This window comes from Neoarius graeffei, chromosome 1, assembly GCF_027579695.1.
Source record: "Neoarius graeffei isolate fNeoGra1 chromosome 1, fNeoGra1.pri, whole genome shotgun sequence".
In the NCBI taxonomy this organism is placed as follows: Eukaryota; Metazoa; Chordata; class Actinopteri; order Siluriformes; family Ariidae; genus Neoarius; species Neoarius graeffei.
Genome location: NC_083569.1, coordinates 19,043,264 through 19,068,961, shown reverse-complemented (window position 1 = coordinate 19,068,961; position 25,698 = coordinate 19,043,264). Strand labels below are relative to the sequence as shown.

Genomic DNA, 25,698 nt, shown 5'->3' with positions numbered 1-25,698 from the left:
AGAAATCTCCTTTGTTCGTGCCATGATACACTTCCACAAACATGTGTTGTGAAGATCAGACTTTGATAGATCCCTGTTCTTTAAATAAAACAGGGTGCCCACTCACACCTGATTGTCATCCCATTGATTGAAAATACCTGACTCTAATTTCACCTTCAAATTAACTGCTAATCCTAGAGGTTCGCATACTTTTGCCACTAACAGATATGTAATATTGGATCATTTTCCTCAATAAATAAACGACCAAGTATAATATTTTTGTCTCATTTATTTAACTGGGTTCTCTTTATCTACTTTTAGGACTTGTGTGAAAATCTGATGATATTTTAGGTCATATTTATGCAGAAATATAGAAAATTCTCAAGGGTTCACAAACTTTCAAGCACCACTGTAGCTGCATGTGGTCCCAGGACAAGTACTTCAGTTTTGTCAGAGTTAAGCAGAAGGAAATTAATAAGCATCCAGTGTCTAATGTCCTTTACACATTCCTCAATTCAGGTGCAGAAAAAAAATTCCAAACCAATTTTTCATTTATTCGCCAACTTTACAGCGTATTTGAGCACATCACACATAGCAAGCCAGGGATTTTCTGATGTAACTTTCATTAGACTAGCACTTTAAGAATGATGCAGTCAAGTGACATCCCTGATACCCCAGTCCAGATCAACCATTTAAGGTAAAACCTGGGCTCGTCAGGGAGTTGAACTCAGGACCTCTCACACCCTAAGCGAGAATCGCACTCCTAGACCAACGAGCCAAACTATATAAAAAAAAATAATAAATTAGGAAAAAAAAAATCCGTCTGCTTCTTTCTCCGCGACAAAAGGTTTGATGTCATCCTCATATAAAAAGCCAACGATTGAGGACGAATTTGAAGAGCTTTCGTGTCTTTTTCAAAAGACTCGGTATCAAGAACGCACGCCACTGCAGAGAATAGGATACAGTCCGTGTGGAAACAAAAGAACGGACTGGCGCAAATGATGTCACGCGTGCAGCGCCGCCGACCTGTAAATCGCTGCGAACTAATAATGGCGGACGAGCTTTTAGTGATTTTTGGAACAGAATTCAGATGCAAAAAAAATTTTTTCAAACCAATTTTTTTTATTTTTCCAGCAACTTTACAGTGTATTTGAGCACATCACACACATTACATCTTCTGATGTAACTTTCATTCGATGAGCACTTGAAGAGTAGTCTGGTTAACACCAGACCATATCACAAGTGAAATATGGTCTGGAATCCGCCTATTGAATTTCTCGTAGGGGAGGTGTGGTTTACGATTGTCAACAGCTGTTTATTGGACGTTGCGAATGTCTATCATTTGGCGTATATGTAGCCCATGGCTAATCATGGCAGTTGTACCCGGTGACGTAGTTAGAGCGACGAAGACGACGAAGAGGCGAAGAAGAGAAGGAAAGAGAAAGAGAAGGCAAAACAAAAATAGGAAAACAATGGCACCGAACGATTACTGCTAAGCCACTAAGGGGGCTAGTTGGTAAATGAGACTTTTACCAAACCCTGTCGGGAGCAAGGCAAAGGCATCTGTCTTCGTGTCAACGAAAGATTGTAATGCCAAACACTGTTCTTTTTTTAAAACAAACTTTCGCTCTTAACTATTCAGAACAGTGTCTAAAGCTTGATCGAAAGTTTGGTTCGTATCGCTCGCTGCCATGTTAAATGTGATCCGTAAACAGTCCCAAATAAACTACAAGCTTCCGTTTGTCGAGTAGTACGCGTCACCGTCTTTCCACCCCTCCCCACTCTCTGATTGGCTCCCTAACTCAGGCAAGCCTTTCGACCATAGTTTCCATGCTGTCTTTTCAGATGGGAACGATTGTGCAAAGCAGCATGGGATTTCCCAGGCTACTTGAAGAGCAATTCAGCCAAGTGAAATCCCTGATACCCCAGTCCAGATCAAGCATTTAAAGTACTGTAAAACCTGGGCTCATCTGGGAGTTGTACCGAGGACCTCTCGCACCCTAAGCGAGAATCATACCCCTAGACCAACTTGCCAAACTATTTAAATAAAAAATAAATTAGGAAAAAAAATCCATCCGCTTCTTTCTCCATGGCAAAATGTTTGATGTCATCCTCATACAAAAAGTCAACGATTGAGGACAAATTTGAAGACCTTTCGTGTCTTTTTCAAAAGACTCGGTATCAAGAACGCACGCCACTGCAGAGAATAGGATAGAGTCCGTGTGGAAACAAAAGAACAGATTGGTGCAAATGATGTCACGCATGCAGCGCCGCTGACCTGTAAATCGCTGCGATCTAATAATGGCGGACGAGCTTTTAGTGATTTTTGGAAGAATTCAGATGCAAAAAAAAAAAATTCCAAACCAATTTTTTAACTCATCCACCAACTTTACAGTGTATTTGAGCACATCACACACATTACATTTTCTGATGTAACTTTCATTAGATGAGCACTTGAAGAACAATTCAGCCAAGTGAAATCCCTGTTACCCCAGTCCAGATCAACCATTTAAGGTAAAACCTGGGCTCATTCAGGAGTTGAACCCAGGACTTCTCACACCCTAAGCAAGAATCATATCCCTAGACCAACAAGCCAAACTATTCACCCCCCAAAAAAATAAATAAATAAAAATAAAAAAATTTAAAAAAATTGTTCGCTTCTTTCTCCATGGCAAAAGGTTCGATATCATAACAGCTGGTCCAACCAATTCGCTTCATAAGTCACATAATTAGTTGATTAAGATCCACCTGTGTGCAATCAAAGTGTCCCATGATCTGTCACATGATGTCTGTATAAATCAACCTGTTCTGGAAGGACCCTGACTCTGCAACACTACGAAGAAAGCAACATGAGAACCAAGGATTACTCCAAACATGTCAGAGACAAAATTGTGATGAAGTATAGATCAGGGCTGGGTGATAAAAAAAAATACCCCAAACTTTGAATATCCCAGGGAGCACCATTAAATCCATTATAGCAAAATGGAAAAAATATGGCACCAGTACAAACCTGACAAGAGTATGCGGCCCACCAAAACTCACAGACCAGGCAAGGAGGGCATTAATCAGAGATACAACAAAGACACCAAAGATAGCACTGAAGGAGCTGCGAAGATCCATGGTGGAGATGGGAGTATCTGTCTATTGGACCACTTTAAGCCGTACACTCCACAGAGTGGCGCTTTATGGAAGATTGGCCAGAAAAAAGCCATTACTTAAGAAAGCACATTTGGAGTTTGCCCAACAGCATGTGGCAGACTCCCCAAACACATGGAAGAAGATTCTCTGGTCAAATGAGACTAAAATTGATCTTCTTGGCCATCATGGGAAATGCCATGTGTGGCACAAACCCAACACCCTGAGAACACCATTCCTACAGTGAAGCATGGTGGTGCAGCATCATGCTGTGGGGGTATTTTTCATCTGCAGGAAACCTGGTCAGGACTGAAGGAAAGATGGATGGCACTAAATACAGGACAGTTCTGGAGGAAAACCTGTTTCAGTCAGCCAGAGGTTTGAGACTTGGATGAAGGTTTACATTCCAGCAGGACAATGACCTTAAACATACTGCTAAAGCTACACTGGAGTGGTTTAAAGGGAAACATTTAAATGTCTTGGAATGGCCTAAGCAAAGTCCAGATCTCAATCCAGTTGAGAATCTGTGGCATAATTTGAAGATTACTGTACACCAACACAACCCATCTACCTTGAAGGAGTTGGAGCAGTTTTGCCTTGAGGAATGGGCAAAAATCCCAGAGGCTAGATTTGCGAAGCTAATAGAGACATACCCCAAGAGACTTGCAGCTGTAATTGCAGCAAAAGGTGGCTCTACAAAGTATTGACATGGGGGAGTGAATACCTCTGCACGCTCCAGATTTCTGTTTTTTTTTATCTTAATTATTGATTGTGTCACAATAAAACAACAATTTTCACCTTTAAAGTGGTAGGCATGCTGTGTAAATCAAATGGTGCTAACCCCCACAAAATCCATTTTAATTCCAGTTTGTAACATGTCAAAACAGGACAAACACCAAGAATCTATATCAGTATATATGGTCTAGTAACACCAGGAGATGAATACTTTTGCAAGACAATGTACATCTGGTCCAAGTGCCACAAAAGGTCACTGTCTTAGCTCACATTCAGCAAAATAACATGCATTTTATGTACATGCATCATGAATGAATGAATGAATGAATGAATGAATGAAAATTGAGCACTCTGTATCATGGGGAACACTGGCCAGAAAAGTTCAGTATCTTTAATTCAAAGTAATACACACCAACACCTGACACAATGAAAACATTTTGAAAAATGCAGGTTTGTTAATTTACTGTGATAAATGTGTACTTGTTTAAAGTTGTCTTTTGCCCACCGTGCTGGCACACCACCACTCTGGATGCCTCAGGAGACGAAAGCAACTAAATAGTCACTCATCGCTCCCCATAAAAAATCCATAAAAAATCTTCTAACAGAGCCAGATGTGTCATTGCTGAGATTTGATGGATGGCTCTTGTTTACCAGTCACCAGTAGCTGAACCTAAAAAGTAGGCTCAAAATGAAAGAGAAATTAATTTTACACCAAAAAACTGTCAACCCTGTTAATTACAAACAATTTGAAAATACCTATTTGGCCTATGTTGCAGATATATGACTCATTATCAGTGTAAGCATTTGCAAAATGTGATATTTTGCCATATTTTAAGTGATGAATATGTGGCTGTATGTTTAGATGCCAGTCAGTATATATGGTCTAGTAACACTTCTCCACTCAGCCAGATTTACTGTGCTGCATGGCACATCTGCACTGTTTCAATACTTGCATACATGAGGTAAGACTTGACATGAGATTTGATCAAAGACTCCGCTCACGTTCACATTGATAAATGCCGAGCTTTGCGTGGAAATGACCGTATGCTCAGATTTCTTCGCCCAGTGTGTTCAATTCATAAATGAGGGCCAATTATTTGTTTTATACAGCACATAATGTATTAATATTACAAAGTTTACATGTCTTCATATTAACCTTCCTGACACATTCACTGTCAAAATTAACACAACAAGCGTTGTCCCAGAACTCACCCACTGATGTGTAAGAAGTTAACAGTTTGTGTCAGTTTTAACACATCCTTTCTTAGAGTGTATGCACTTATTACTCACTTCAGTATAAAGTACATAATTTTATCTCTCAAATTTAAGAAAAAAAAACACATAGCAACCAGGTTATTGTAAGTTTTTTCCCCCTAAAATGTATTTATTTGTTTTTCACATTGATTTTGATGGTTTCTATATCACATTAATAGGTGGAATAAGATCTGGTATGATTGATCTGACTTTTAATTTGGATTTATTTATTTTTTACTTAAAAAAACTAACATTGTAACAGGGGTTAAACACATTAAACACATCTCATTTCTCGTTCCATTTCCAAATAACAAAGGTAAGGGAACTCTGCCCCCCATTTAATACCTGCCTACAGTTTGTTTTTGAGAAGCATACGGAGTCATTCAGACAGCAAATAGCTTCAGCAATAATAGCTAATAATTGTAATTCTGTGTGGTTTATAATATGCTTGTATGTCCAGAGCAACTTAGAGAGGATCAGCAATGTTCAAAAGCATCCAACTGAATATTTATTTTGAGAGTATATATTGAACTGCTATGGCCCTTATATTGCTAAAATACACTATAATTTTTGTCAACGAGCAAAACAAATCTTGGTGGGCAGAAATATATTAAATTAGTTCACAAATTATTGTCTGCACATCATTTTACTAGTAGCACAGGCATCAGGATGAGAGACGGAGGGACTCGGGTTTGTAAAGGAAAGGATTAACTGACTCAGGGAAGGTGGAAGTGTGTAAAGCACACACACAACTGCAATTACAACTTATATACAATTCACAGACAGACTGAAAAACAAAAAAACATGCATGATGTGAACAAATCTACAGGAGGTGTGATAATTATATAGTGGGGAAAGTTAAGAACACGAGTTGGCTGAGAGATTTCTTTTTCAGGTTCTTTTCTATCTGAATGATTGTATGCATGCACTGCTGCCATTTTATTATTCATCCACTTCATCTTTGTAAAAGGCCACTGCCTGAGCTCCCATCCAGCACAATAACATGCATTTTTAGTACATGCATAATTAATTAAAATAATTAAAATTGAGCACTATGTATTGTGGGGAAAACAGGCCAGAAAAGGTCAGGACCTTTAATTCAGAGTAGTTCACATCAACAACACCTGACACAACGGCTCTGGTAATGTCAGTAAAATATTTTTTTTTTTTAAAAATGTTGATTTGTGAATTTACTGTGATAAATGTGTCCTTGTTTAAAGTTGTACCACATTTAAACCCTCTTTATTTTAATTTGCTTTGACTTTTAGCTGCAGATGTTACCACAACCTTTGTGTGTGTGTGGTTAACTGATAACAATTTGGTAAAGAGAGTATCTTTGATGAGGTTTTAGAAACTTCCTGTTTAACTTTTGTATGTTTTTGTACAGCCTTTCATTGACTCTGTATTACTGTGCTCCCTCTCTAAGAGCACAGTGATAGAGCGCAGAATCTGAGAGCTTTAGACCTCTGATAGTAAGTTCAGTGGAGTCTCTGGTTGTTTTTGACTCTAATCGACGATCATCAGGAGTGCTCTTAGAACTTGACGTTGCACTTTTATACAGTAAAAACTGTGGTGCGCTGTTCGGATATTGTTTGTACCAGTAAAGCCAAATGCCACCACTGCTTGACTCATATGAACATTTCAGAGTAACAGTGTCCGTTTCTTTCCTGACAATGGCATCTTCATCTGTCGGCCAAATTTTACCAGCGAAACTGCCTGTTGTAAAGAAGAACATAAAGAAATAAATCTGTGAATATTTTTGTGAACAAACCCAAAACAATCATTGAAAGAATTTGTACTTAAAACATGGGTATTAAGGAATACAATTAATTATCTGATGACCGTTAATTACCTGTTGTGACAGTGAGAATCAGTGGGATGTATCTCACTATGTACAGGAAGTTGTATAGTTGAGCCATTTCTGAACACAGCTCTGTGAGGATCCTGTATAATAGTGCTTGCTGTATGTGCTGAACTTTACACATGAGGGAACACATTTCTAGAAGGCCACACCCAGGAAGTTCTGCTGTTGGAGCATAACTTTGTACAGATCATCACTTCACAGTATCAGTCACAGTGAACTAAATCACCAATACAACACAGAACAATCCCACTGTTGCTGATCAACTCACTGCATCCAACTTCACCTCTTAAATAGATCTTTTGGAGTTAGAGGCCTGGGCTGTGTCTCAAGATTTAACATTTGCACAAAATTATATCCCTCTTTCCAGTTTTGTTTTACTTTTTTGGTCCACAAACAAAGAATTATAATTATTGTACTGTTTAAGTGCCAATTGTAGTAAATTATTATTAGGTTTTTTTTTTACTCCTGAAAATAGTTCAGTGTCCAGTATAGCCCCAAGTCAGAAAGCTTCTATTTGAGCTTCTATTTGGAGAAATGTTTCTTCTTGAACATATAATGATTCTCCATATTGGAAAGTCATGGGCACAGCCTCTTGGCCTCATGGCTAAGATCAAGTGTAGTATCTGTTCCTATCAGTTTAATATTTGATATGTTCTCTAAATGAGGACGTTATATTAAACAGATTTTTAGAGCAGGGAGCTGGAATAGGGGCTTGTTCCTTCTGCTCCACACATCAACCTGGTATTGCAGTATCTCCAGGAATGGTGGGTGGCACAGTGGTGTATTAAACTGGAGTGGTTAGCACTGTCACCTTACAGCAAGAAGGTTCTGGGTTCAAGTCCAGCAGCTAGTGGGGGCTTTTCTGTGTGGAGTTTGAATGTTCTCCCCGCGTCTGTGTGGGTTTCCTCCGGGTGTTCTGGTTTCCCCCGCAGTTCAAAGACATGCAGTTAGGTTAACATGGGGTGGCCTTGGGCTGAAATGCCCTTGAGCAAGGCACCTAACCCCCAACGGCTCCCTGGGTTCTGTAGCATACTTGCCCACTGCTCTGGATATGTGTGTGTGCTCATTGCTCACTTGTGTGCATGTGTGTGTTCACTGCTTCACATGGGTTAAATGCAGAGGATGAATTTCACTGTGCTTGAGTGTGCATGTGACAAATAAAAGCTTCTTATTCTTCTAAATTGAGACTATTTAAGGGTGTGATATTTAAATGATGATGGTTTTCAGATGCCGCATTTATCAATGGCCAATCATTCTTATACTGTGATTGGCAAGATAGGAATGTTTCATGAATCACACCTGAACACTGTCATATTCTGATTTCTACACTCGGACCTGGTTTCTATGCTAGACTGGTAAATGAGGGCCATTATTTTTGGTAATACTAGTGACCAATTAGTGGAATTCTACAGGTTTCATATATTTTTCTAATCACTGTGTTTCTGTGTAAGCTGCATTTTTTCCCTTCACTATTATTTATGGTATATTATTCTTGACAAAAAATGTACATTGTAGAACTGTTGTGAAAAGTAAAAACTGAGTCAGGAAAAAGGTTGAATGCTCATGTTTTCTGGTCTTGTCCTGATATCCAGACTTTATGGAAAGAAATGGCAGCAACCATTTTAAAAAATATTAGAGTTTTAATATCAGTACAACTTTCACATCCCTCTGTCTTGGACATATTGCGGATGGATGAAGTAAAGACAATACTTTCCTCTGAAACATAGTGTTGGCCACAAGTTAAAAAAAAAAGAAAAAAAATCATTAATACTGGCTTGAGAAAAAGGACCCAACTGTTGGCTTCTTTGTCAATATTGTTAAACAACTACTGTACACCTTCTCCAACAGATGACTTACAGCTCCAAAAAGAGCTGGGAGAAAAACTGTGGGGAAACTGGTGTGTTTTTCCATAATTATTCTCTGTATGGATATTTTGTTTTGAATTAGGCAAATCTGTGTTTATTTACTGATCATCACATGATCTCATGCTTTGTTTCTTAATCGCATCTTACTAGTTGTTCTGAACATGTGAAAAAGATTTATAAATAAAAAGTAAAAAAAAAGAGAATTCAGTAAAATTAGGTTCAGAGAGCATGCAGATTATGGAACTTATTAGTTCATTTGTCTTCAGTATAATAAAAATGTTTTCCTGTTTTATGATGCTATTCTACAACATGTGGCATCAATCTAATCCCTTTATAAATATTCAGAGAGAAAGTGAGATTCTCATCAAAAACTTCTCAAAATCATCAGCAGAACTGTCTACAGTATAAACAAAACTGTGTGAAAGTTTTTGTACAGTGCAGTTGGATTTCCTGTCACTGTGGGCCGCAGAGCACAGTAGTATAGTGCAGAGTCTGATACAGCAGCAGAGGAGATGAGCAGATCCACTTGTTTCTTCTTTTCATCAACTTTAGCAGACGTTCTTGGAGGAAGGTTGGGACTTAGAGCTCCACTTGGAAAAATATAAAGAAGGAACTCAGGTGTAGATTTTGGATGCTGTATGTACCATTGCAGGTAGTTGACTGTACCAGTGAATTTTCTGTAGCTGCAGGACAGAGTGACATCATCACCTTCATGAACAACTTCACGAGTGAAAAGTGGCTCTATTGAATCTGCCATGGAGTCACCTGTCATAGAGAACATAATGTTTTTAACCTTTACATAATCAAGCTAGAACTACACAAGTCAGACCCACATTCTGCTGTTTCTTAACATCACACAGACTAATTAATCATTAATTCAACACATTACTTTTGAAATTAAAAAAAAAAAAAAAATCAAAACTCACCAAGTGAAAGCCACAGACACATTAATATAACAGTGAACATGATGAATGGTCTTAGCTGAATTAAAATATTCTGAGGACTTTCTGTAAGCTAATATGGAAACATCATAAAGGTTCAAGAAACATCATGAAGCTCCGCCCCCACAACATCACATGACAGTGTCACTTACAGTGTTGACAGATTGTCGAGTTGCTGCAGCATCCTGGCTTTATATTCAGTTCAATTCAATTTTATTTGTATAGCACTTTTAACAATAGAAATTGTCGTGAATCAACTTTACAGAACTATATAAAAGCCAGATATAAATTTATGCCAACTGAGCAAACCTGAGGTGACAGTGACAAAGAAAAACTCCCTGAGACAACAAAAGGAAGAAACCTTGAGGGACCCCATCCTCATTTGGGTGATAACAGACAGTGTATAAATACCCCACTTCTATAACTGTGTTCTATATCGTGAAAAGGGGCAACTGTGTTAACCAGGAAATTCATTCTAGGTTTAGCATGAAGCCTATTTTGCTGAAGTTATCAACTGCTTACTGATTGAGACTTGAGTGCAAAACTGTTCATGGCAACTGCAGTCCTGAGCCATCGTGGCAAAACTGTTTGGATTAATTCTCCAAAGCTATCTTCTAAGTGAATCTTTAGGCTGTCCATAAGGGGTCATCCTCCACAGGAGTGAAGTGATGAGAACTCCAGCCAGAAGTAATGCATCAGGTCAGCATCACTGGTATCTCAGGAGTGGCATGTGTAGCATGAGAGAGAGAGAGAGAGTTGGTTTGCTCATTGTCATGTCATCGTTACGAACACTGTACATTGTGTGCTGAGTGCAAGTGGGGACTCTGGCAAGACTGAATATGACAGCATAACTAAAAGGGAGAGTCAGAACGTAACAGAGACTTGAGGGCACCATGGTACATAAAGTGTACATAAGGCCACTACCGTCAACAAACCTGAGTGAATGTGTAAAGGGGGGGCAGCATCCAAACATCCCATTTTACCATTACCTTACATTACATTACAGACATTTTGCAGATCGACATACAACATACCCAGAGCCAAGGACGCGTTATCCTAATGGGCTTCATGGGCAGCTGCCCAGGGCCTTGGCCACTAGGGGGCCTCGGAGGTAGCGAGATCGGAAAATATGAAATGATATTTTCAGAAGTTTTGATCATATTGATAACATTTTTTATGCATTTCGCCACCCGTAAGGAAGCCCACCTTGTCCTGTCGCATAAATCACCCGTCATTGTCAATATGATCACTGTCCACCATGTCTTCACACGCGACGCCAGCTTGAGTTCAAAGATTTAATTAATGACTTCGCTTTCCAGAAAAGTAGGAAAGTGCCCTTGTAAGTTGACCCATGGCTGTCAAACTGAATGCGCAAAGCTGTGTTCCACTGCTGTTTGGGACATTACGTGTGTGAAAGGATGAAATGTTTCACATAGCCTAACATTTTGAGATTTATTTCTGAGAAGCAAGATATTTTTCTTTCTTTGTTATCGCTCTTTGTTTTCACAAGTTAAAAGTCGCCTGGATTCCAAAATGAAAACGAACGGTTATATACACTACCGTTCAAAAGTTTGGGGTCACTTTGAAATGTCCTTATTTTTGAAAGAAAAGCACTGTTCTTTTCAATGAAGATCACTTTAAACTAATCAGAAATACACTCTATACATTGCTAATGTGGTAAATGACTATTCTAGCTGCAAATGTCTGGTTTTTGGTGCAATATCTCCATAGGCATATAGAGGCCCATTTCCAGCAACTCTCACTCCAGTGTTCTAATGGTACAATGTGTTTGCTCATTGCCTCAGAAGGCTAATGGATGATTAGAAAACCCTTGTACAATCATGCTAGCACAGCTGAAAACAGTTTAGCTCTTTAGAGAAGCTATAAACTGACTTTCCTTTGAGCAGATTGAGTTTCTGGAGCATCACATTTGTGGGGTCGATTAAATGCTCAAAATGGCCAGAAAAATGTCTTGACTATATTTTCTATTCATTTTACAACTTATGGGGGTAAATAAAAGTGTGACTTTTCATGGAAAACACAAAATTGTCTGGGTGACCCCAAACTTTTGAACCGTAGTGTACCAAATGAATGTTCTTGTTCTGAATACTAAAGAAACTGTTGTAGGCCTAGGTTATGTTCTTGACATGTTGTTCATTGACTCACTCATTCAAAGGCTTCTTGAGGCTAAACTTTAGTTAACCAGACTTGTTAACCGTGATGTCTGATGGATTTTTTCACCATGCAATTGCCTATTTCACCATTGCTTTTTCTCGATTAAATAGGTGTTGATGGATATAAAGTTTTATCATTCAATAGTATTTCTAATTGTGCCACTGTCATTATTTAAGTTTCTGTGTCTAGTTAGACAGGCACATCTGAGGGGGTGAATTTGCTGAGCGCAGTTGACAACAGGCAGGGGTGGGGCCTTGGGGGGGTGTCTGCCCAGGGCCTCAGGGGTGTGTCTGCCCAGGGCCTCGGCAAGGGTTAACGCGGCCCTGCCCAGGGCAGCCTGTGGAGCAGTTGGGGGTTAGGTGCCTTGCTCAAGGGCACTTCAATACACTATTCAAAACACTTATCAAAACACTCTCTGCCCAAGAACCCTCCAGATCTGCTACTTTATGTAATAAAAAGCTGTTAACAAAAGGCTTCACTAAACAAATATATTTTCAGCCAAGACATGAACAATGAGACTGTGTCTGAGACCCGAACACTACTTGTACGGCTGTTCCATAACTGTGGGGATTTGTGAGAGAAGGCTGTCCCTCTGCTGTAGCCTTCACTATTTGAGGTACCAACAGATAGCCTGCACCTTTTGATCAAAGTCGTTGTGGCGAGTCATAAAGGACCAGAAGTTCACTCAGGTACTGTGGCGTGAGATAAAGCACATTTGGTGCTTTATTGTTAAATAGTAGTAGTATATAATCAGTGCGAAATTTGATTGGGAAGCAATGCAGGTGTGAATAAGATAGGGGTGATGTGGTCATATCTTCTAGTTCTAGTAAGGACTCTTGCTGGAGCTTGTTTATGCATCTGTTAGATCATTCAGACAGTAAGGCATCACAATAATCCAACCTGGAGGTAACAAAAGCATGAACTAGGTTTAATGCATCATGAAGTGGCATTATATTTCTTACCTGAGCAATATTTCTGAGATGAAAGAAGGCTATAGTGATATTATCTACATCCAGCCTCACATGGGGAACCTGTCCTGAGCACATTTAAGCAAACATATACTGAAAGCAGGGAATTAATGTTTTTACATAATTGCAGTCATTTTAATGTATAAACTACACTCGGGTGGCACAGAGGTGCAGTGTCACTGTCGCCTCACAGCAAGCAGGTTCCTGGTTTGAACATACCAGTCAATCAGGGGTCTTTCTGTGTGGAGTTTGCATGTTCTCCTTGTGCCTGTGTGGGTTTCCTCTGCATGTTCCAGTTTCCTCCCACAGTCCAAAGGATGAGGTCAACTGGCTTCTCTATATTGCTTGTATGTGTGTGTGAATGTGAGTGTGAATGGCTGTCTGTCTCTCTGTGTTAAGCCTGCGATAGACTGGTGATTTGTCCAGGGTGTACCCGGCTTCTCCATCATAGTCAGCTAGGATTGGCTCCAGCTCACCGACGACCCACAATGGAAATGCAGAATAGAAAATGGATGAAGGGAGAGAAAAATATACTCTAATAAGTACAGAATTAAATATTTTAATGATGTGTTTTAGTGGTGCCTCAACATTAGGGGCCTCAGCCCCAGCAGAGAATATATCAGAGAGAAAAGAAACATAAAGCTTAGTTTTTATTTGGTTTTGCATAGCAAACATTTTCTGAGGTGTTGCTGGTCTTTCAAAGATGTCAACAAGCCATTAGGCTTTGGAAGGGAGTGTTACATACTGTGTGTGTGTGTGTGTGTGTGTGTGTGATATTTTTGTATGAAATGAACTGATATTCACTTTGAATGCTAATTTGTTTTCTGTCTTACTTTCTCCATGTGTCATTTGTGCAGCAGCAGGCAGCTTAATGTTAGAGCTGCTAAGTGGAAGAGAATAGTTAAGGTTTATTTCACAGTTTAGTCATCCGTGGACAGTTATGTTGTTTTATCAGAATGGTGTCTCTGAACTTAACTGAGCTACTAAGAGTAACCGGAGCAGGGGTTCAGATAATATATATGCAGTGTGTATGATAGAAGACCAGGTATACTCTGTCACAGAGGTTTTATTGTGAAAAGTCGTGTTCTTCATCAAAGAACTGAACATCTCTGGAGGATGTGAGCAGGGTTGTGTGGTTCTCAGTACTTTGCCCACAATAAGATAACTGACTGCTCCATCTAGTGTTCACCAAGGAGAAAAACCTTTATACAGTCATAGATGTTTACTACATATACAGTGTATACATTACAGAAAGACAAAAGAGTTATGAGCTTTCGAAAAGATTATTTTAATTTTGTAAATTAATGTATTTGTGCAAAAATACAGTACAAGTCAAAATTTTGGACACACCTAATTCAAAGGGTTTTTTTTAATTCATTAAAAGACACTTCATGTCATAAAGTAATGATGGACTGTCGTTTCTCTTTACTTAGGTGAGCGGTTCCTGATATAATATGGATTACTACCAGTGTTGAATAGAGCTACTTACTGTATTTTTATTATTTACTATTTACTGTTTGATATCAAACGCATTAAGAAGGCAAGGAATTCCACGAATTTACTTTTGACGAGGCAACACCTGTTAACTGACTCCCTCATGAAGCTGGTTAAGATAATACCAATAGTGTGCAAAGCATCATCATGTGCCATGTGTTATTTCATAGTTCTGATGTCTTCAGTATTGTTCTACAATGTAGAAAAGAGTCAAAATATTCTGATTCCCACAATATACAGTTTCAGTATTATATATGTGGGTTTAATACACTCAGATAATGACATGCCCTTCCTCAGGACAATCCAACAGTGTAATTACTCCAGTCAGAACAGAGAGGCTCATGGGTCCACAGTCATTGTGGAATTCTGGTATGAGGATTGAGCCAAGCCTTGTCTTTAGTGCACTGGCTATTGAGGAATATGGAATTGTACCATGAGAGTACAAAGATTTATTTTTAATAAAAATGACATAACGTCACACCACAGGGAAACACTTTCAGCAGAGGAATTGTAAAAATGTGATAATTTGATGATTATTTGATTTACTTGCAGCACTGTGACGCATGTGCAGTTTTACATGTTCATCCCACATGGGTTCTTCAGTTTCTTTCCACCTCCAAAAAAACAAGACTGTAGGAAATTTGCTGGGATAAAATGCCCCTAGGTGTGAATGAGTGTGTGAAATGGTCTGTACATGGTGCTCTGCGAAGGACTGACATCCCATTCAGGGTTCATTCCCACATTATACCAGTACAGGCTCCATAATCACCCCGACCCTGACCAGTGTATAATGGTTACCAAAGAATGAATTCTGCCTCCTAATAATGTAACATGTGGCAACAATATAATCCCTTTATAAATCTTCAGAGAGAAAGAGAGATTCCTGCTAAACATTTCTCAAAATCATCAGCAGAACTGCCTACAATATAAACAAAACTGTGTGAAAGTTTTTGTACAGTGCAGTTGGATTTCCTGTCACTGTGGGCTGCAGAGCACAGTAGTATAGTGCAGAGTCTGATACAGCAGCAGAGGAGATGAGCAGATCCACTCGGTTATTTCCTTCAACTTTAGCAGACATTCTTGGGGGACGGTTGGGACTTAGACCTCCACTTTGAAGAACATAAAGAAGGAACTCAGGTTTAGATTTTGGATATTGTCTGTACCAGTGCAGGGTGGGTGATGGATAGCTTGTTTCATATTTGCAGGACAGAGTAACATCACCACCTTCATGAACCACTTCATGGGTCAAAAGTGATTCTATTGAATCTGCCATGGAGTCACCTGTCATAGAAAGGAGAATATAATGTTTTTAACCTTTACATAATCAAGCCAGAACTACATAAGTCAGACCCACATTCTGCTGTTTTTAACACCACACAGATTAATTAATCACTAATTCAACACTTAATATTTCTGAAGTCACAGAAAAACGTTAACTCACCGAGTGAGAGCCACAGACACATGAATATAACAGTGAACATGACGAATGGTCTCAGCTGAATGAGAATATTCTTTCTGTGCTCTGATATATTAAGATCATAAAGGTTCCTGAAGCTCCGCCCCACAGCATCACATGACAGTGTCGCCAATGTTATTGACTGATTGATGATTCTTACTGAATAATCCTGGCTTTACATTCAGCCTCAGATATGGAACCTGATTTTAGCACATTGTAAGCAAATGCAAACTGGAAGCAGGAACAGCTAATACTCACCGTAATGCAGTGCAAATAATTTCATTTTAACATTAATTATTATTTAATAATTACATCAGAATTTAAAATTAAGTATTGAATGATTCAGTTCTTATTATATATTTATCAGCCGTGTCTATGCATCTATTAAGTCCTCATCTAGATGTCTCTGTCACAAATCAACTTTTTTTGTCCCCTTCAAACCAAGTATTGTGATTTATTTCAGAGGATAATATTCGTATTTAATGAAAAACCCATTTTATATTTGTACCTCATGTGTAAAGGCCAGTACATCACATCATAGTTTTCCTGAAAGATCATGAAAATTGGGTTGAATTCAGCGGTTTGTGAACAGAATCATAACACATCAATGCCCCCTTTCCCATGTCACAACGTCACTGCCGGGGTCAGCGTGGCTGCGTATATTTTATATGGGGGTGCCTTGAGAATTTGCATACTCCTGAAGGGTGCCGTGACTGAAAAAAGGTTGAGAAACGCTGGTCTAGTAAACCAGGGGTTATGAGTTCAATCCTCACTGGGGCCTGTCAGGGATATTTTGAAGGTGGAAAGATGATCCAGATAAAAGAGGGGATATTGAGAACACTGACACCAGAAGGTGAGCAAGTGCTGCTCATGATTTCTCATCACCTGAAGACCACTTTCTGCTGGTGAGAATGGCCTCATATGGACAGTTTGAAGATCAGTGAGATCACTGTGGATGAGACTGAGGACCTGAAGGTGTCTTTGGTGTGCAATTTCTGCAAAGCACTTTGCCCTCAAGTCTCCATCAATGCACATAGTCAGGTGGTACTTGTTTATATTTGGAGGCTATTTTGCAAAATTTACCAAGTCTTGTTTTTGGTAATAATATACAAGTTCAGATATAAATTCATAAATCTGGACTTCTTGTAATGTTTGTAGGCTGCTGTTTCATAGTTAATTATGCAGCGGAACTTTGCACATAAAAAGATCCCTGAAACCACATGTAGGAAATTGGTATAAAAGTATTACATCATTAATATGCAATTATTATATGCATAATAGCGGAGCTCCCAGTGACGCGCCATACCTAAGAAAAAATGGTAAACCCATCGAGTCGATTTTTTTGTGGTTTGTCCGTGTACGTGTAACACCAGTCATGCACACCGCCTAGTGGTCAGTGTTAGTAATTACCAGTCATACACACCGCCTAGTGGCCAGTGTTAGTAATTACCAGTCATACACACCGCCTAGTGGTCAGTGTTAGTAATTACCAGTCATGCACACCGCCTAGTGGTCAGTGTTAGTAATTACCAGTCATGCACACCGCCTAGTGGCCAGTGTTAGTAATTACCAGTCATACACACCGCCTAGTGGTCAGTGTTAGTAATTACCAGTCATACACACTGCCTAGTGGTCAGTGTTAGTAAGTACCAGTCATACACAATGCCTAGTGGTCAGTGCAAGTAATTACCAGTCATACACACCGCCTCACGGTGGTGTAGTGGTTAGCACTGTCGCCTCACAGCAAGAAGGTCCGGGTTCAAGCCCCGTGGCTGGCGAGGGCCTTTCTGTTCGGAGTTTGCATGTTGTCCGTGTGGGTGTGCTCCAGTTTCCCCCACAGTCCAAAGACATGCAGGTTAGGTTAACTGGTGACTCTAAATTGACCGTAGGTGTGAATGGTTGTCTGTGTCTATGTGTCAGCCCTGTGATGACCTGGCGACTTGTCCAGGGTGTACCCCGCCTTTCGCCCGTAGTCAGCTGGGATAGGCTCCAGCTTGCCTGCGACCCTGTAGAAGGATAAAGCGGCTAGAGATAATGAGATGAGATGAGATGAGACACACCGCCTAGTGGTCAGTGTTAGTAATTACCAGTCATACACACCGCCTAGTGGCCAGTGTTAGTAATTACCAGTCATACACACTGCCTCGTGGCCAGTGCTAGTCAGTAAAGAAATAAAACAAAGGAGACTGGCTATGATATAAGAAAATTCTACAACCCAGAAACAGATGGGAGCTCCGCTTTTAGGCAGTGCCTCAATCTATATATTAGGTGTTATTTGTGGCACACAACCTTTTTATTCACGTCAAAAGCAGGGTTCATACATTAGATACCCATTTAACCCTAAAAGGGCCTAAACTACTGAGTGGGATCAGTTAGAACCTCAGAGGTGGTGTGCTGCTCAGTCTATTCAACTGACATAACTTTTTGCTTTTAGGAGTTTGCTACTCTATAGATTCTTTATCTAAAAGTATGTTTGTTTCAAGATTAATGAAAAAAAGTGTTTAACAAGGTGACTGATTTTCTGTTGGGGTCCCATAACTCTGTGAGATCTCATCTCATCTCATCTCATTATCTGTAGCCGCTTTATCCTTCTACAGGGTCGCAGGCAAGCTGGAGCCTATCCCAGCTGACTACGGGCGAAAGGCGGGGTACACCCTGGACAAGTCGCCAGGTCATCACAGGGCTGACACATAGACACAGACAACCATTCACACCTACGGTCAATTTAGAGTCACCAGTTAACCTAACCTGCATGTCTTTGGACTGTGGGGGAAACCGGAGCACCCGGAGGAAACCCACACAGACACGGGGAGAACATGCAAACTCCACACAGAAAGGCCCTCGCCGGCCCCGGGGCTCGAACCCAGGACCTTCTTGCTGTGAGGCGACAGCGCTAACCACTACACCACCGTGCCGCCAGTGACATTGTTTACTTTTGAAAATAGTCCAGTGGCTGTTCTGGTCATAATATGTGTTACCAATAACTGCTTTTTTCTTCGCGTTTTGTGTTTGAATCCTTAGGCAAAGTATTACTTCTTGGTGTAGTTTGGACATTTAAAAAAAAAAAACTGTGAGCAGCTTTGTAATAAATGTATCACAGAAATTTCTAAAATGAGAGATTGTGAGCTGAGTTCTGGAATGTAGATAAGCTATAAATATTCTCAAGTTCTGTAGCAATAGTGTAAAATATTACTGGCTTTTTTATGTTCTCTGTACTTAAATGTCTCATTTTAAACTTAACTTGATAATATCATGTAAATATATGATTTCAATTCACATAAAGTTAGTAAATGGGTAATTTCATCTCATCTCATTATCTCTAGCCGCTTTATCCTTCTACAGGGTCGCAGGCAAGCTGGAGCCTATCCCAGCTGACTACGGGCGAAAGGCGGGGTACACCCTGGACAAGTCGCCAGGTCATCACAGGGCTGACACATAGACACAGACAACCATTCACACTCACATTCACACCTACGGTCAATTTAGAGTCACCAGTTAACCTAACCTGCATGTCTTTGGACTGTGGGGGAAACCGGAGCACCCGGAGGAAACCCACGCGGACACGGGGAGAACATGCAAACTCCACACAGAAAGGCCCTCGCCGGACCCGGGGTTCGAACCCAGGACCTTCTTGCTGTGAGGCGACAGCGCTAACCACTACACCACCGTGCCGCCCTAAATGGGTAATTTTTAAAACAAAATACAGATTGTATAATGGACTTCAGTGATACGGATATATGGTGGGGTTTTTTTTTTACGTTTTTCCATGCGATATTTAGCATTTCCTTTTTTGGTGAAAATGGTGATTGCTAACATTACAACAAGTAAAATAATTTGTTTGGGATGTAAATAAAGGATTAATATTGAGAAACCAGACTTGGCAAATTTTGCAAAGTAGGTTACATATGCTCCCTGACTATAAAGTTGATACGTCAACAACAAAAAAGACCTTGCTATGGAATTTGAAGAAGAAGAGAGGGTCCCATATACAATTCGTACATTGGGGGAGTGCCTGTTAGAGAGCACACTTGTCCTGGGCCATTGGCATAGTGAGGTAGGGTGGCCAGTTCCTTTCCTCACCGCCTTACTTCCCCCAGTGTTTCCACCAGGTCCCCATTCACTGCTGGGTGGAGAGGGAGCAAGCCCCAGATCCCCGTCGAGCTGAGGCTCGAACCAGGGACCGTTCGCTTAGTGGTCAAACACTCTAACCACTTGGCCACTTCGCCTCCTATGGAATTTTTCTCACATACAAAGACAATTTAATTATAGCCTTGGTTGAACAGAGCAAAATCAGTAAAGCCAGAGAGATTTTCTCAACTCAACTCAACTGAACTTTATTTATATAGCACTTTAAAACAACCATAATTGAAAACAAGGTGCTGTACATAAAAGACATAAAACAATTAAAAGCAATGAAATAAATAAAAGACAGTCGAACAGTTGTTTCATTGTTTTTAAAAGCAATTAGAAACAATAAAACAATAAATAAAAGCAAACCATAAAACACTAAAACAAGAGCAGAGTCTCATGCGGAGTTAAAAGCCAAGGAGTAAAAATGGGTTTTAAGACTAGTTTTAAAAATGGACAGTGAGGAAGCTTGCCTAATGTGCAATGGTAGCTTGTTCCATAATTTTGGAGCAGCAGTGGAGAAAGCTCTGTCCCCTCTGAGCTTCCGTTTGGACCTCGGTACCTCCAGGAGCAGCAAGTCAGCTGACCTGAGGCACCGAGCAGGAGCATAGGGTTGAAGGAGCTCAGAGAGGTAAGGGGGGGCGAGACCATTTAAAGACTTAAAAACAAATAAAAGAATCTTAAAATGGACTCTAAAGTGCACAGGCAGCCAGTGGAGGGAGGCCAGGATGGGAGTTATGTGCTCCCTCTTAAGTGCTCCAGTTAGGAGGCGAGCGGCTGCATTTTGCACCAGCTGGAGACGTGCGAGGGAGGACTGGCTAACTCTAAAATAAAGTGCATTACAGTAATCCAGCCGAGATGTTATGAAGGCGTGGATTACTGTCTCAAAGTGTGTTTGTGCAAGGAAAGGCTTCACCTTTGCCAGCTGCCTAATTTGAAAGAAGCTAGACTTCACTACGGAACTAATTTGCCGATCCAATTTAAAATCACTGTCCATTTTAAAACCCAAGTTTGTGACTGTTGGCTTTACATAGTCTGCCAAAGGGCCCAAATCAATGGGCAAGGGTTCACAAGAGCCGCTGGGGCCAAACACCATCACTTCTGTTTTATTTTCATTAAAATTTAAAAAGTTCAAGGCCATCCAGGCCTTGATGTCTTCAAGACATGACAGAAGTGGTGCGAGGGAGAAAGCATTTTTTTCTTCAGTAGCACATATATCTGACTATCGTCTGCGTAACAATGAAAGGAGATGCCATGCTTTCTCAGGATGGAGCCCAGGGGCAATAAATACAAAGAAAAAAGCAGCAGCCCTAAAATGGACCCCTGTGGAACCCCATATAACAGTGGAGCAGAACTGGACTCCAAATTTCCAAGGCTTACACTCATGCTTCTGTCAGCCAGATATGATTTTAACAATTCCAGAGCAGTACCATGAATACCCACTAGGCGGTGTAACTGAGCCACTAAGATGTTGTGGTCCACGGTGTCAAAGGCCGCAGTTAGGTCCAACAGAACAAGAATTACATGGTCACCAGAGTCATTAGCCTTGAGGATGTCATTAAAAACCCTTAATAGAGCTGACTCTGTGCTATGCAGAGTTTTAAAACCGGACTGAAAGACCTCCAGGACACCATGCTCGTCTAAAAATGACTTCAACTGAGCATGAACAACTTTCTCCAAAATTTTTGAAATAAAAGGCAGCTTAGAGATGGGTCTGAAATTGACCAGCACACTACGATCAAGGCCAGGTTTCTTAAGTAGTGGTTGCACCACTGCATGTTTAAAACTCAGAGGGACAACACCAGAAGACAGACTGCTGTTTATGATAGCCAGGACTGACTGCCCTATACTAGGAAAAACCTCTTTAAAGTAGTTCTAAAATTTTAGAACCCACTATTGATGAAAATGTAGTATAAGGGTATATATTCAATGTATGCAAATTAAAAATAAAAAATTTCCCCATCAAAGGGGTGTATTTGAGCGACAAAACCAAGCTTCTGGGAAGCATTTCCTGGAAATCCCAGTCGGGAGTCACGTGACCGATGACGTAGGAAATTGACCAGGATGGCAGCATCCAGTATAAACACAAGCGAAATGAATGAATCAGACAGCGATTATTCAGACGAAATTGCGTCTGAAGACGAAAGTGAATCGTGTTCCAGTCGAGGTGAGTCGATGCACAACATTTTTTCTACTAAATCAGAGGTCTGGGCCGAAATGTGCGTCGTGATCGGCAGTATATTTAGGGTGAACCGATGGCGTTCAAGTGGCCTTTCCAACAACACGGAAATGACTGCAGCTGTCAAAGTCTGCTTTGTGTGCGTTTGGAGCTTGGGGAGAAGAAAAATGCGGGCCTGAATGGGGACAGTCACGGCTGTATCGTAGAAGTGCAAAGCAGGAACTCGTCCAGGGATCGTCTAGTTCTTGTTTAATTAAAGAACCCTTTAATTGTCCTAAAGGTTCGGTAAGCTTGTTCAAAGTGCGCCTCAAGATTCTCCCATGGACTATAAAAATCACTTTTCCCTTTACACTCACCAGCATAAATGTGCACTAGCCTTCAACTAGCACCAGTCTGCCCTCGTCCGCTTTACTTGCCGGTTCCACTCAGCGAGATCGTATCAATTATTCTTATCAGGATCAGGGAACTGATGCAGAGATACTCCGTCTTTGTTGGTTTTAGAACAGCTGTACGCGACACACTTTTTTACCATTCTTTAAATTCATTTCTTAAGACAAGGATTTTTTAAGATGTTACCTGGCCAGCGGGAGTTTTCCCGGTGGGCCGGTGGTTCAGTGTGGGCCGGCGGAGAAAAAAAAAAAAGCAGTTGCGCGCTGGCCTTTAATATGATAAGCAATGTTAACAGTTTCTTAAAGAAACTGTTAACATTGCTTATCATATTAAAGGCCAGCGCGCAACTGTAATAAGCAATGTTAACTCAATGTTAACAGTTTCTTAAAGAAACTGTTAACATTGCTTATCATATTAAAGGCCAGCGTGCAACTGTTTTTTTTTTTTTCTCCGCCGGCCCACCGGGAAAACTCCCGCTACTCCCGATGGCCAGTCTGTGTGTGCCTTGACAGTTTTGGCGATAAACTTCCGCCTTCTTCAAAACAGTCACCAGATGTCGAGTGGTGAGTGCCTTATCAGCTGATGTTACTCTAAGGAGGCGTGAACGTCCCACCCAATTTGACAGGTAGTTCACGCCTCCTGTACAGCAGGAGGCGTGAACTACCTGTCAAATTGGGCGGGACGTTCACGCCTCCTTAGAGTAACATCAGCTGATAAGGCACGTCACCACTCGACATCTGGTGACTGTTTTGAAGAAGGCGGAAGTTTATCACCGAAACTGTCAAGGTAACATCTTAAAAAAATCCTTGTCTTAAGAAACAAATTTAAAGAATAGTTTCAATAGGTAGACATAATGAACTTTCATTACACACATTTTTACCATCGTATACAGTGGAAATAATCCGTAGATCCGCGAATTGTCACTCACAGTCAGAGTATGTACAGGCAGTGAGCTGTCTAGCTTGTCAATTTACTACGTGATCGCGGCGCGATGTTTTGCTCATGGGCTATCGCAGAAAATCCTCTATAAAATCATAACGGATAAACATTTTTTAGTGATTTTTTTTGTAATATACTACAAATATTAGTATTCATCGTTACATGCAAAGGCGATTTTCAAATTCTAGAACTACTTTAAAGAGACAAGGAGAGACAGCGTCACAGGGAGAACCTTGTCTTAATATGGCTGACCAGATCTTCTAAAAATGACAGAGACACAGGCTCAAATTTATCAAGAACTACAGAACAAGGAGCAGAGTCCAAGGGGTCCGATGCAGGAGCTGAGATGAGAGCCCTAGCAGTAGCAACCTTCTCAATAAAAACGTGGTGGAAGCTATTGCACATTTCAGGAGATGCCTCCACGCTGACAGGCTGTGGGGCATTAAGAACAGTGTCAATGGTCTTAAATAGCACTCGTGGGTTTTGACGATTGGACTCAATGATATTTGACAGGTATTGTCTTTTGGTCTCCTTAACGGTGTTCTGGTAGCATCGCCAGCAGCTTTTTAGGATTTAGAAGGAAACCTCCAGCCTGTCCTTCTTCCACTTTCGCTCAGCTTTGCAGCAGTCCCGCCTAGCCGGGCAAGTTTCCTCATTGAACCACGGCTCAGATTTAGTTTTGGACTGCACAGTTTTTATTGGAGCCACAGAGTCCAGTATGGTACGGTAGGAGGAATGAAACCAGGAGCTGAGCTCCTCTGTGTTAACAGAGGCAGGACGGTCACAGAGCTGATCAAAAGCAACAGAGAACTGACCAACCGTACAAGAGTTAACAATCCGACGTTTCTGAACAGGAGCGCCAGTTTTAACCTCAGCACTGGAAAAGGCAACTTCAAACAACACAGGCATATGATCAGAAATCACACTGTCACAGATCTCCAAGTTACACACAGATAGACCATAAGAGGACAAGATCTAATGTGTGTCGTGGGACCAGACACACACTGCACCAAATTAAATGACTCAATAAGGCCTAAAAACTCCTTCACCAACAGCTTTTCAGGACAACACACGTGAATATTAAAGTCCCCAAGAAAAAGGGCACGGTCATACTTCGGCATAATTTCAGTCAAAAGAGCAGAAAAGTCATTCACGAAGTCCTTGTTGTATTTGGGGGGTTGGTAGATGATGGCGCACAGCACCGGGTCGGAACAACCCATCTCAAATAAAGTCACCTCAAAGCTGGAAGGTGGGGATGAGATGGTGCGCTGTTTACATTTAAAATGATTTTTGTAAACTATCGCTGTTCCCCCACCATGGCCCGACATCCGCAGGGAGTTGAAGTAAAAACAGTCAGCGGGTAAAAGTTGGACCAGAGCGCTGCACTCACCGGCACCGATCCAGGTCTCTGTCACACAGAGGAAATCCAGGTCACGGGAGCTGAAAAAATCCCTTAGGAGGAAAGTTTTGTTCACCAGGGATCTAACGTTTACCAAGCCAATCCTGGTGAGAGCTGGAGCCTGTGGTCCGGTGGATCGAGGAGCCCGGGGCAGCGTCCTCAGGAGCCGATGGTTTACCCCGCGCTGAGACAGCTGAAGAGGGCAGCGGCGTCGGGGCTGGAGTCCATCAAAAACGCCAGCGACAGGTACCAGGCAGGCGTCGATTGGGTCCAGGAAGCACCAGGGCACCGCAGAAGGAGGGAATAACCCACGTTCTGTCCAGAAAGTGGACGAAGAGCGTGCCAGATAAAATTTCAGCTTCACCAGCCGGCCGCCGCATCTGCCGTGGCGACGTGGACGCTTCCGCCGAAAAGGTAAGGCCGAGGTCCAGCACAGGTGAGGCAGAATTCCCGCCAGGAACGGGGGCAAGGTATTGTGTCCACTGTGAACAAATGTGCTTGTATCATTGACTGCTTTGAAATCTTTATTGAAAGAGCCAGCGACCTGAAAGCTCGGGCTGAAATGTATTCTAGCTACAAGTCACACAATGCCATTAAATATCTAATAGGAATGACACCCCAGGGAGTGATCTCTTTCATTTCAAAAGGCTGGGGTGGTCGCACAAGTGACAAGCACATCACCAACAACTGCGGCTTCTTGAACAACTTGCTTCCTGGAGATGTGATTCTAGCTGACAGAGGGTTTGATATTGAAGACTCAGTAGGTCTTTACAATGCATGTCTTCAGATTCCAGCAT

At 41.1% G+C, this 25,698-nt stretch overlaps 1 non-coding gene and 1 gene segment (V, D, J or C); one reads left to right on the top strand and one right to left on the bottom strand.

Annotated features, from left to right (window-relative positions):
- Positions 1–7,551: 7,551 nt before the first annotated feature.
- Positions 7,552–7,742, top strand: LOC132897181 (U2 spliceosomal RNA). The gene has a single exon (XR_009656261.1). It is a non-coding gene; the product is annotated as a U2 spliceosomal RNA (small nuclear RNA).
- A 1,544-nt stretch (positions 7,743–9,286) lies between these two features.
- On the bottom strand, positions 9,287–15,891 carry LOC132886837 (T cell receptor alpha variable 12-3-like; the record flags this gene model as incomplete). The annotated part of the segment is given in 2 exon segments: positions 9,287–9,597; positions 15,852–15,891. Coding segments are annotated over 2 exon segments (351 nt in total), but the record flags the coding sequence as incomplete, so codon positions are not given.
- Positions 15,892–25,698: the final 9,807 nt, after the last annotated feature.